Consider the following 13,192-nt stretch of genomic DNA (forward strand, 5'->3'; position numbering starts at 1 on the left):
CTTCCCCTCTTCCCCATGTCCCATGAAGCTCCATAGGTGGGAGGTTGTGTCAGTGGATCAGAGGCTAGTGGTGTCCATGCCAGCTTCCCATGTTTACTCCCACACGAATTTTATTCTTTTACCTTATTCTCTTGATCCCCTTTGCCATATGCTCATTCTCTTCATCCACAAGGGTGAGTATGTCTGGTGGACCCAGTTCCTGCCTAACCCCATCTGTGCATGCCTCCTCTGGCTCCCCCCACCAAATCTCCAATTACTGTAAATTTGCCTAGGGGGTCAATTCATAGTCACCATCATCACCTCAGTTTCCAGACTTGGGTTCAGCACTTTAAGGGTCTCCCAAGAGCAGGGTCAGCACTTGAATGACCCCGAGATGGAGGGCCTTCTTATATTTGCTCCCTAGACCCTTACCTGCCTTACCCTAGGCCCAGTCCTGCTCAGCAATCTCCTTTTCCCAGCTCCAGGTTGGGTGAAGACCAGAGATGGGGAGGCCTAATTTGTGGCATCTCAAGGTTTATGTTTTGGGGAGAAGCAGTGAAGGGGCTCACGCATGACTGTGTGACTCCTCCCAGAGCTGTCTGGTATCTCCCACTCTGTTGCAGTCTTTTGATCATGAGAGAAGAGCTGAGAATGGAGGGAAGAGGAGAGGAGAGGACTGAGAGAGGAAATCAGTGACACAGCCAATAAGACCTTTATTCAACTGACAGGGACCATGGGGAGCATATTAGAGACCCCTAAGGATACAGACAAAGGTCCCCAGTGGGTAACCCATGGGAAATTCACAGTCCATCAGAGGGAATCAAGTCAGACAAGAGCTAGAAATCCAGCAGGCACAGAGCAGTTGGGTTGGATGGCAAGTGGGCATACACTCCCAAAACTTCCTGGAAGAGTGTGCCTTGGTGTGCAGTATCATGAGACATGGCAGGAAAGTGGTGCCAGGGGAGGGCTCAGTTGAGGAACATGCTGAGTACAGGGACCATGGTCATACTTGATTTCCCAGGCCTGGAAGAGCCAGTGCCTGGCACATAGTGAGATTGCCAAAAATGGCTTATAAAATTGAGAGGGATTCTCAGGAGCCACAAAAGACAGGAAGAGATTGAGTAAATTAAAGTAGCAAAAAGTAGAAACCCACTTTGGAAGCTAAATCTAGGGAAGAAGAGCCTGTAGGGAATGGAGTGTAGGGCCTGGACTTGGCAGTATGGACAACCTCTTAGCCAGGCTAGGATGTGGGGAAGGGTGAGAGAGAGAAAGAGATGCAGGGTGGTAAGATGGCAGCTAAGCTGCTAGAGCCAAGCCAAGGACTGGAGGGAAGAAAGTGGGAAGTATGAGTACTTGACCCTGCTTTGTAGGCTTACAGCTGACAAACTGGACAGCAGGCAGAGGGATGGAGGGGCTCATAGTGGAACGGAACTAGCTAGAAGCCTAAAGACAATAACTACGATGGAAAGAGAAGGATAGGGATTAGGAAGAACACATATCCTTAGGAAGGTGAAGCATTCACCAGGCAAAACAAAACGAAAAGCTACTAAACCAAACCAACTGAAAAAGAGAAATGGGAGTGAAGAATGGAGGAGGAGCTCCATTTATTGGGAAAATGAAGGCAGTAACTGGAAAAGCAAGAGAGAGAGAGACCCTGAAGACTGGAGTTGAAGAAAACTGTAGCTAAGCTTCTCCACCTTGGAGAGAGGAGCTGATCACCTCCAAAGAGACTTAGGTTCACTCCAACCTTTTGACCTTGGAGAGCCCCACAGGAGTGGTCATTTTAGTTCAGTCTGTCCTCATGAGTTTGGTTAGGAGAGGAGCTAGAGGTAACAGGACCAGGGCCTGCAAGACAGGCCCCTTCTTGCAGCCTGAATTGGACAGAATCTTCAAGCAGGAAATGCATTTTTGACACAGGTGCCATGGCTTAATTGATTACAACTCTACCTGGTAAATGGAGTCTGGGTTCAAATCTCACTTCTGTCACATATTACTAAATGAGCCTGGTTCTTTCTTGTGTCCTGGGGACTCTCCAGTACTTCTGTTGCCCTTGTCCATAGGGTATGCCAATTCATGGTTAGAAATCCCTTGCATGGTACCTCATTGGTCTCCAATGCAATTGTGAGGTTGGAAAACTTGGTTCCTTAAGGGCTTGGGAGAGCTGGCCTTACCCTCTATCCTGTGCTAAATATTCACCTTGCAAGCCTCCAGGGCAACTTATTAGGCCTGGATAAGGACCACTAACTAGCAAAGGAGGACCATTTCCTTGGATGTTGGTTTTTCAGTTTTACATTGGATTTCCTTTCTTTGAGGTATCTTCTCCTTTTTATCCTTTCAGATTTCTGGACCCGTGAATCCTCAGGGCCCATTTTAGAAGCTCTAGCCCCAGTAAGTCACGGCACATTGGTAGTTGCCCCCCACCCCCAAACACACAATTTCTAAAATTGTTGCCTAACCCAGTCCTTTCACCGATTTAAGGGTGCGGGAAGACCTTGGGACTCAAGGGAACCAGAAATGAAGAGAAACTAGCCTGGAGAGGTTGCAGAAAATAAATCTGGCAGCAGGGGTTTAAAGATTTCCCTCCCTCTCTCCCCATTTGAAGAGGATGAGGTACCACTGATTGAAGTGGAACTTGAATCTCCTAGCCAGTGATTCTCAAACTTTAGTATACATCAGATATTCTTGAAGGCAAGTGAAGACTGATTGCTGGGCTCCACTCCCAGAGTGTCTGATTCAGTTTGTTTGGGATGGAGCCTGAGAATTTGCATTTCTAAAACAAGTTCCCAGGCGATGTCCATGTTGCTGGTTCAGAGACCACCTTTTGAGACCCAAGGCCTAATATAGCACTCCAGGAATAGAAGGAAATTTTGCCAGCTCAGGATCTCTAAGGGGTATATGGGAATAGATTTCACTTTTCTGTTACTGCCCAGCCTCACTCACCCCCATCCAGTGCATTCATCTGAATAGGAATGGAAAGAACATATCTTCTGGCATCTCTGGTTCTGAGTCAGGGCTCACCTTGCCCTTGATGGAAATAAGGAAACAGTGGTTTGAGTGCAGAAGTGCTGGAAAGAAAAGGACTTTGTCACAAATTATCACCCCTTTAGCTCCCGGAAGGAGCTAAACAAGGGAAAACTTTTTCTTTCCACTTCTACTATCAGAGCTAAGGCTTAAAATGTAAATGACTCTGGGAAAAGCTAATACTTTGAGTTATCTCCTCCAGTGTAAGGGATTCTTTGAAGACATACTTTGATGGAATAGAAAGGGGAGGACACTTGGGCCCTGAACAGGGTAGAGGCACCACAGAAAGAAAAGGTGACAGGTTTCTGAAGATGGACTTCCCCATTTTACATTTGCCCAGAGAGAACACAGAGACAGTTTTTTTATTTAAAGGGGATGGGTGGACACGTGGCAAAGCAAGTTGGGAGAACGATGGGAGTTTGAGACTGATTCCCTATGGGACAAATCATTCAAATCTATTCACCCATCTGATGGCTGTTGCTTATTTTATTTTTCATCCAAGGGAAGTGGTGTTGGTCCGAGGTAGAGAAGACAGTGGTATACCAGAAATGCCCTAAGATGTCCTTTCTGCAGAAGGCCCTTAGACTCCATGATGCCTTTCATTTGGGTATTACGACTGCCCCCACACTTTGGGGGCTTCGCTTACTCTCCTTACATTTACTAAAACAGATCAAAGGCTGGAGGTTAACATTTGGTTATTAAGAGGTGTAATCTGATAGTACAGGGAGTCACCTCCCACAGGTCTTTAAAACAAAGTTTGTGAGGAGCTGGATTTGTTAGCATGTCATCGTTTTAAAAAATATAAGTAGAATGTAAGCAATACTCTTGTAGTCATTAAAGACTAGACTCTGTCTTTATCCCCTATTGCCTCTGATATCTTAGTCCTTAAAATACTTAGCGATCCTTGCCCTGTAATTCTTGACACAAATATATAACGACCATCCTGGGTCAGGGTAACTCCCTATGATCCCAGATTAGTGATTCCATGGATAGGCTCTGAACCTGCTAAATGTATATATAAAGCAGAGTGAATTGCTAATGTCTGTTATTCTCAAAAAGTGAGTTTCTGGTTTTTATCAGATTCTCAAAAGGGTCTTTGATCTAAAACAGGTTCTGAACCATTGCTTACATAGAGCTGATCTGCATTAATGAATGAGGTGTAGTGGGAGGGTAAAAGAAATGGTATAGCCCAGTTTTACCACTGGAATCCAATACTCTCCTAGTCCCTGGGGTATCTCCTAATACTAATCCTAAAATGTTCCTTTCTCTGAGGACCTTATAAAGGGCTGGCCATTTTGCTCTATTACTAGGAACGTAAGCAAGAACAGTACATTCCAAGCAAAGAAGGAAGGCTGCTCTGAGCAGCAGAAGGGAGGCAGGGGCTCGGCTGCTCAACTCATATACACTCTAAGAAGCCAAGTCAACAAAATGGCCCTATTTTCAGCTCCATCTGGGTCCAGAACTCTGAAGAGCTGTGATTCACCCAGTTTTTCCTAAGCAAATGGGACAGTCATTAAACTAGACTGTTGCAGCTTACTTCCTCTTGCCTCTCTAGATAATTCCACCAATTGTGGTTGAGAAATAAGTTAAGGACAAACCAGAGTCTAAGCATTAAAGAGAAACTACCCCACTTTCATCCACTTTGCTCCTTTCTCTCCCTAACCCCAAACTGCTCTTACATACAAGATCATTTTTAAATTATAAGCTTGGTATTAACACATTATCAATAAAGCAAAACAATGACCAACTTATCAACCAACAGATGTTAGAATACTTATGTAAGTCCTGGAGTTAAGAGTCTTAGTGTGGATACCTGTCCAGAATTGGGAAGAAAACCCAATGCATTACCCTGCATCAGCTGAAAAGCTAAACCAAGTTTCCCTCAAGTTTCCCTCAAGTTCTGTTTCTGGGAGAATGAGATCCCCAAGAAAAACTGTCTCCTTGATGAGGCAATCAAGGTCAAATAAGAATGATGACAACAACCTGCAAGCACTGTGATTCCTGCCCTAATTTCCCAGCACTAAAACAAGACAAAGAAACCCACTAAGCAGGAAGCTTCTATATGCAACTTACTTGAAATCAACAAGAAACAGCTCACCTCACTGAGGATGGGTCTTTCTTTCTCCTCCCAGGACAAAAGAATCTGTGGCCAGGAGAGTCAGACCTAGACATATATATCCACGTTTGTCTTGATCTCACTAATACTGGGGAAGACATTATATCTCAACTCCCACAACTTAACCCATCACTTAATCCTTTCCATGAGGGCTCTCTTAATTGCTCAGCTTACTTCCTATCTTGAAACAAAACAAAAACTCCCATACAATCCCTACTACCCTCATCCCCAGAAAACAGCCCCTAGAAAATCTAGCTTGTACAGTTTGCACTTTGCATGCTCTCTGAATTCAAAGACCCTGCACACAGATACACATAGACACATAAAGACACAGATAAGAGAAGAGGGGTCTGTTCAAGGGGATAAAGTTTTTTCTTCCGTGTGGGCCTGGGTTACTTGCGGGTATAAGTCCATCTCTTAGCATTGTATGTAGGGTGATCTCTCAGCTGGATATATGTATGAAGAGGATGAAGAGAGTAGGAATAGGGGGTGAAAAGGTTCTTGTTTCTATTTTTCAGGAGGTAGGGGTAAGAGGTGTGGATGTATATTTCGATGATCTGGTTAAGGGTGATGGACCCACACAGGAATGAGGTCTGCCCCTCAGCTTTCATTTGGATAAAAAAAAGGGGGACTCTGGGTACCTGATCACTATTTCTTTCCTGTTTCCTCATTACTCTCTAACCCAGTGTTCACCAGTGTGTTTCATGGAGTCACCAGTTCTGTGGGATGTAAGATAGAAAGGATACTGAGGTCAAATAAATTTAGGAAACACTGCATTAAAAGAGGCTTAACAATTCCCTGTACCCAGAAAGTTCTCAGAGCCTTTAATATGCTAATATGGTCTTTCTCTATATATAGAGAGAGGATATAATAGTTACAGTATACAAAGGTGGTACTCAAATATTTAACTGGGATAGCATAGGCTCCAACCACTCGGCTTGGACCTCAGTAATAAACTCCCTTGAGAATGGGCTCAGGCTGAATATCAGCCCATGTAGTAAGCACTGTTTCCTAAAGTTTTGCCCAAAGAACTCATCTTGTGTGGTATCTCACAGAACTGGTGAGAAATGTCTGGCCAATGTTGGAACCTCATCTTTCCAGGCATGGAGCCAGGGCTCATGATTCTGGCCATTGGGGTGCAGGAGAGGGGCAGCTCTGGGAGAGACTCCTGGTAGCACCAGCTGCTGATAGATGTGACACAGCTGCAGCAGAAACAGATCTCAAAAGACAGATGTCCCTCTGTCCCAGCTGCTCCGGGGACTTTGTCCCTGGTGGGTCAGCAGGTGCCTGTCCAGGTGATGTTTACGGCCAAAGCTCTTTTCACAGCGAGGGCACTGGAAGGGCTTCTCCCCAGTATGGGTCAGCCAGTGTCTCACCAGGTGGTGCCGTCGGCCAAAGCTCTTCCCACACTCAGTGCACACATGGCACTTTGGCACTGGTGGGGCCCGCTGCCGTTTCCTAGCCCCAGGGCTCTCTCCAACCTCTTGGCCCTTGCAGGATTTGCCTTCCGCATGCACTCTCTGGTGGCTGGCTAGATGGGAGTTGCATCGGAAATTCTTGCCACACTCAGAGCACCTGCTGGGCTTGTCATGTAGGTGGGTTTTCTGGTGCCGGATCAGGTGATGTCTTCGCCCGAAGCTCTTTTCACACTTGAGGCAGCTGTAGGGCCGCTCCCCAGTGTGTGTTTGCTGGTGCCTGGCAAGGTGGGAGCCCCACACAAACTGTTTCCCACATTGGGGGCATGTGTGCGGTCTTAACAGGGAATCCATCTCTGTGCTACATAGAAGGGTTGAGAAGCTATCTTCCTGAAGAAAAGGTGGACCCAGGAGCATTCCTCTGGAGCTCCTGGGCATGGAATCCCAGCTCTCATCCTGCTCTGGGTTCCAGAGAACAGTATCTTCAGACACACTAGATAACATTCTGGGAGGTTCTGCTTCTAGTTCAGGGGTATCACCCTCGTGCTCACTGCCATCTCCTGTGGAGAAGGGAAAATACCAACCCCAAGAGGGGAGTCACAAGAGAGTACCCCAGGACCCAAGTCATAGGTGAGGTAGTATGATTCCTGTTAGGGCCTAAACCTTACCCCACAAGGGCTGAGAGAACAGGCTCTAATGTTGTATAAGACAGTGCAAGAGGTGCAGAGGTTAAAAGCCTAGACTTAGGAAGCAGATTACCCAATTTTGAATCTCAGCTTTCCCACTTAACTTCTGTAAGCCTTCATTTTCTCTTCTGTAAAATGGGAATAATTATAAGATAAATGTTATAAGATAGATAGTAGAGTACCTGCACATAGTGAGCACTTAGTAAATGGTCTATGCTATTGTTGCTATTTATTTATTATTATGAGCATAGGTGGAGAGAGTTAAGAAAGGTGCTGCAATCCTCACTGGCTGAGTGACCACCTGTCAGCAATACAAGAGACATTTTGGAAAGCATTTACAATAACATCAACAATAACAACAACAACAACTAACATTTATTGAGTGCTTATTATGTGCCTGGTACTGTTCTACTATGTTAACATATTTAAATCTCACAGTAATATATGGATGAGGAACCCAAAGAGGGGTGAATTTCTTTGCCAAGGTCCCCCAGGTGTGGTCCTAGATTACAATCCACAAAGTTTGGCTCTAGAGCCTACCTTCTAAACCTTTCTGCTACACTGTCTTGCTGTTGAAGAAAAATATCTCTATACTTTTTGACTCCGTAACTCGCTGAGCAGAGGAGGGATTAGACGGACATGTAATGATGACACTCCAAGAGGGGTGAAGGAAGTGGCTGAAAGTCTATTGTAGGTGCTTACCTGTATATGTGACCCTCAGGATGTCCCTCTCCTCTAAGTCTTGGGGGTCAGGGACCCATTGTTCTTCCCCTCCTTCTAGTTGAGAAAGCATGTCCAGTTTGGGAATTGGAAATCCTGCCCATGGGAAAGGAAAACAGAGATGTCAATGAGTTCAACTGTAATTATCTATTTCTGACAAAAAGCTATTTCCTAGATTACTCCTTGGAACTGAAGATAAAAGAAGGCCAGATATAGGCCTCTCTCCCCAAGCCCCCATGTGATTTCTCTTAAGTCCCTCTTCTTTCTTTTAGAAAATCACATTCTCTTCCCTAGTGTGTCTGTTCTCTTCTACTCAAATTCCACTCGAATTTCAAATACTAGCACAACTGTGTTTAACTTCACTTAATTAGCCCTACTAGAGCTGTCCTACCCCCAGACTCCCATCTTACCCTAGATGGCCGCTGAGTTTCCAAGGACTCAGTTCTATCACTTAAATGTCCTCTCTGCTTTCTAAGAATCTCCCAATACCCAACCAAGGTGAGCCTAAAGTTCTCTTCTCCACAATTCAGCATTATTTTGCTGTTGTTTTTAAAAAATGAGACCTCGGGGTGCCTGGGTGGCTCGGTCGGTTAAGCGTCCGACTTCGGCTCAGGTCATGATCTCACGGTCCGTGAGTTCGAGCCCCGCGTCAGGCTCTGTGCTGACAGCTCAGAGCCTGGAGCCTGTTTCAGATTCTGTGTCTCCCTCTCTCTCTGCCCCTCCCCTGTTCATGCTCTGTCTCTCTCTGTCTCAAAAATAAATAAACGTTAAAAAAAATTAAAAAATAAAAATAAAAAATGACACCTCACTTCCATTTTCCTTGAATTAGGCTTCATGCTCTTTCTCTGGTGAAAGCTTACACATATTGCCAGCCAGGGAAAGTACCCTAGACAGACACTCTAGAGCATCAGCTCTAGAGCAGATGGCTCCATCCTCCCAGAGTATAATCTTATAAAAGTGGCTAGGGAAGATTATGCTTACTTAGAGAGACCACTATCCCACAGTTTTCCTGCATGACATATTCTCCATAAAAGTCTGTCTGAGAAGGATCCAGGCTCCGCCACTCCTCCTGAGAGAAGCACAGTGATACATCCTTGATGGTTACCAGGCCCTGAAACAAAATGTAGCATCATCTGTTAGTAATTGTTCGTTAAGGAAAATGTGATCTCAGTATAAAATGCTGAGATAGTAGAGGACAGAGGAACAGGAGCATCTAGAAAGAGAATTTCCCAGAGATAGGGCATACAGTTTTGGTGAAGGGTAAATGAACAGAGGTGTAAAAGTAATGGTCAGTGAGTGAGTAAGGATAATGTCTCTTGAGGAGTTTCCCACTGGGACCATGGCAAGTTGGAGGCACGCTCCCTCATTGCTCATTGCTCCCTCTGTTTAATTATGGTGTCTGCCCAGTGCTTCCCACTTGCCTTATTTTTTTCATTGCAGAAATTGGGTACTAACATCTCCTTCCTCCACTTGACCTTTCCTTTTCTATCAGCACAAAATCGTATAGATGAAACATTCTTTCTCACCCTCCACCCATCATGCCATATCCCTATCTTTTGAGGTAGCATAGTATGGTGGCTAGAAGCCCAGATTCTTGAGCCAAATGACTGCTGGCTCTGCCACTTATTAGCAGTTTGGCCGTACACAAGTGCTTCAATCTTATCCTACCCTATTTTCTCATCTGTATAATGGGCATAATTGAGTTTCTCTCAGGGTTAAATGGGTTAATATACGTAAAGCGTTTAGAGAACCACAGTATGGTAAGCATTCTGGGAGTGTAGTTCTTCTGTGGTTCTTCCATTGCCTTCTGAATCTAAATCTCTCTGGCTCTGCCCCTCTTTACATCTTTCTGTTTTCTCTTTTTTTCCATAAATGCTCCACTGTCCACCCAGTCCTGCCTATTTTATGTTCTTCCAAACTTCCTTCAGGTCATCTTTTCCTAATCTTTCCAGATTTTTTTTCTTAAAAGACATTAATAAATTGTTCTTAAAACAATACACAACCATCCATTAAAAACAAATTAACCTCTAGGAATTCACCCTCTTCTTGTCAAGCCTCCACTCATTTTTTCAAGGGTATGATGAGCCCCTTGGAAAGGCAAGAATCTGCTCAGTTATAAGATGGGGATACTATTAGTGATCATGCGAAATAACAAATCAATAGGGTGATGCTGAGGCTACAGAAAGGCAGTCGTGATGAGACCCTGGGAGAGGCTAAGGGAAGCACACGGCCCACCTGTGATCCTGCCGCAAGAAGTGCAGCTGCCATCTCCCAATCTCCGGTGCTCTCCTCCTGGGGAATGGCAGGAACCCAGGGGGCCGACTGAGCTGAAGAGAGGAAAGAGCAACCACTAGAGATGGACCATCCACCCTTTCCCAATAAGACTGGGCCCCATGTTAAAGGAGCTTAAGGGTCACATTGTCCTGTATTTTTGCCCACTGATAAAATTCAAATGCATACACCTAGTGGAAGAGACCTTTACTCAAAATATTCTGCAAGGGTATTGAGTGGGTTTTAGTAGAACTTATATGTCAGCCATCTCTACTGGACTAGCTGTGGTTTGAATTTATATTATTTGAATGTAATTTTCACCTAGTAAAGTGCATCTCACTGGGTATGTTCTCAACAGTAATCAGAGCTGTTGTCACTTCCTTTGTCTCCCACATACAATACCACTAACCATGCACTTGCAGCATGTGGAGGGAATGATTATGCAAGAAACGGGAGAAACCCAGTTTCATGGTTTACAGAACCCAGGAGCTCCTTATACTCTGTGACCAGGGCGCAGGAAGAATGGACTAGTCCTGGTACTGGTTATGGTGTTCAGTCCATGGCAATTTGGGGATTTTAACTCTGCTTTCAACATAGATTAAGAGACTACTCTTTGTACTGTGCTCTCCCCTCCCCACTACCCAAACCCACACACACACACACACCCTCCAGGCTCTTACCCTTCTCCTGAAGGGACTGTGGCTCCTCTTCAAGGTCACAGCACAGGTGCTCCAGTGGCCCTGGTGCTGTTCTCCATGGCCCCTCTTCTTGACTTCCCCTTTCCACCTGAGGCTCTGTTCCATCCAGCTGGACATTCATTGACTCCCATCCTGTCCCCAGGACTGCTGTTTGTTCTGAAAGCATCTTTGCTGCAAACCCAAATTGTGACCTGAAACAAATTCATTATCAGCTGTGCCCATTAAAAATGTAAAGGGGTAATACTCCTAAGGGAGTTATGGAAAACAGCCCTAGGGATAAAAGATGAAACTGAGTATGAGAAGCTTGATGGAAGATGAATTTTAAAAGCTTGGTGTGTTCCAATCAACTAAGCCTGGGCCAGGCTTCTTGGAGAAATTAAGAAATGAGCAGGTGCTAAATAGCAAAGTCACTAACAGTTATTTTGGGGACCTCATGGTAGATACAGAATATCCCTGATGGCTGTAAGAACTTCATTTGAAAAAAAAAAAAAAAAGAATAATCCTGGAAATTCAAAAGCTATTCATTTAATTTCAACCACTGAAAATACAATAAAGTAAGCAATCTGGACACATGCAGGAAAGAATATGCACTGACTTCCACTCAACAAAAATGGATATAATCACAGGTAAGATTTTCTGCCACAAATCCATTCTCATCAATTGGTTCAGAATGAAATGACTACTATAGGTGGCAGTCCCAGGGAAAGGTATGTGTGTGTCAGGAGCACACACCTCCTTATGAGGCTAAACCAAATGACACCTCACTTAAGCCTCAACAAAGGGACACAACCTCTCACTCTGATGCAGAAAATGAGAACTGGTAATAAATGTGGTACAAAGACCAATAACTCAGAAAGCAGGGGTAAAACTCCCAAGCAACCCTGACAGATAGGAGAAATTGTTAGTCAACCAGGAGTCGATGTCTGATGGAGAAAAGTAAAAAAGAAGAGAAAGTGTTTGAACCAAAAGTGGATAAAGGGGAAATAGTTGCTGCTAATATGACCTCACGGTGAATTCAAAGTCCTATGAGTTAAAACATAAGAAAGAACCTGAGACAGGAAAGATCCAGTCAGATCTCATTAGTAAAATATATTCAATTTTAAAGAAGGGTGTGAAGAAGCCAGAGTATGTTCCATCAGAAGAAACAAAAGTGGAGAAAGAGATGGGAAATATGGCCATTGGGAAAAAGTTAAAAGCAACAGATATAGTTTTCTCCTGTCTAGGAGAAAACAGAAGTGGTTTCTATCTCTGTGTACAGGTCTATTCTCTTGATTGCCAAGAGAAGAGATTTGGGTTAGATAACAAAAATTCTTAATAATAATCCTGTGGTGCATAGGACCAGGCTGTGGGCTTTTCTCCTCTCTGGACATCTTAGGGGTCAGGGCAGGTCTCACGTGTTGTTGACAAGGGATTCCCTGCCTCCTCGCAGACAAACAGTCTATGAGATGGCACAGAGAGCCCTTCTACTTGGCAACATCAGTGTGTGTGTGTGTGTGTGTGTGTGTGTGTGTGTGTGTGTGTGTGTGTGGTGTGATTTTTATTCAGTACCGAAGCCGTCAGAGCCAATGAAAGGCTTCCAAAAACAGGTCAGAACCTTGGTGAACTATCCTGGCTCACTCATACCCATTCAATGACATTTGCAAGAACCCAGAAGCCCAGGATAGGTAATGACAGATGTCAAGTCATTTATTTTCTTGCCTATTTGTCTTTGACAGAAGAGGTAGGTGACAACCCTAAGCCCAATGCACAGGAAGGGAACAAATTATCCTTTCATCTCAGAAGTCCAAAGGAGTCTCAGGGCCTCATGGGAGCATCCTGGACTGATTACCAGCTTAGGAGGTTTCCTTTTCAGAGACTTCTCATGAGAAAGGAAAATTCCCCATAAAGCAATTAAAGGGAAACTTCCATTTTAGCTTTCTCTTCTGAATTCCAGCCCCTGTATTTGCCTCGTTTTTAACATATAAGGTGCCAATTCCCTCCCTTCACTGGAGGTCTTCCTTGTTTCTCAAGCTCCTTTTGAACATCCTCCCTCAGGGCTTTACCTACAGCTACTATCTGAACACCTGTCTCAAACTCATTTCTCCATCCCCCCAGCAGCACAGTCCCTTGACGGGAAGCCTCCTTCTGCAGAGCTTACTGGGCTAGCTGTGAGCCTCTCCACACTACTGGAGACTACTTTCCATAGAAAACCTGTGGAAGTGCTGGCAAAAATCTCAGCAGCAAGGGGGTGGCTACCTATCCTCACACTGCATTTCCTACATGTTCACTCTCTCAGAGACAGCACCT

The 13,192-nt window shown here is 44.7% G+C and overlaps 1 protein-coding gene across 2 annotated transcripts in view; it reads right to left on the reverse strand.

Moving 5' to 3' along the window:
- Positions 1 to 672: 672 nt before the first annotated feature.
- Positions 673 to 13,192, reverse strand: part of ZNF641 (zinc finger protein 641) — a 65,642-nt gene continuing 53,122 nt past the window's right edge. For both annotated transcript variants that reach the window (XM_053226161.1, XM_027036004.2), the window contains exons 2-6: positions 10,889 to 11,097; positions 10,173 to 10,264; positions 8,919 to 9,048; positions 7,920 to 8,033; positions 673 to 7,091 (exon numbers count right to left, since the gene is read on the reverse strand). In XM_053226161.1, the coding sequence (XP_053082136.1) occupies positions 6,337 to 7,091; positions 7,920 to 8,033; positions 8,919 to 9,048; positions 10,173 to 10,264; positions 10,889 to 11,072 (1,275 nt within the window). In that variant the 5' untranslated portion in view covers positions 11,073 to 11,097 and the 3' untranslated portion in view covers positions 673 to 6,336. The remainder of the gene's footprint in view (positions 7,092 to 7,919; positions 8,034 to 8,918; positions 9,049 to 10,172; positions 10,265 to 10,888; positions 11,098 to 13,192) is intronic.

Source organism: Acinonyx jubatus, chromosome B4 (assembly GCF_027475565.1).
Source record: "Acinonyx jubatus isolate Ajub_Pintada_27869175 chromosome B4, VMU_Ajub_asm_v1.0, whole genome shotgun sequence".
In the NCBI taxonomy this organism is placed as follows: Eukaryota; Metazoa; Chordata; class Mammalia; order Carnivora; family Felidae; genus Acinonyx; species Acinonyx jubatus.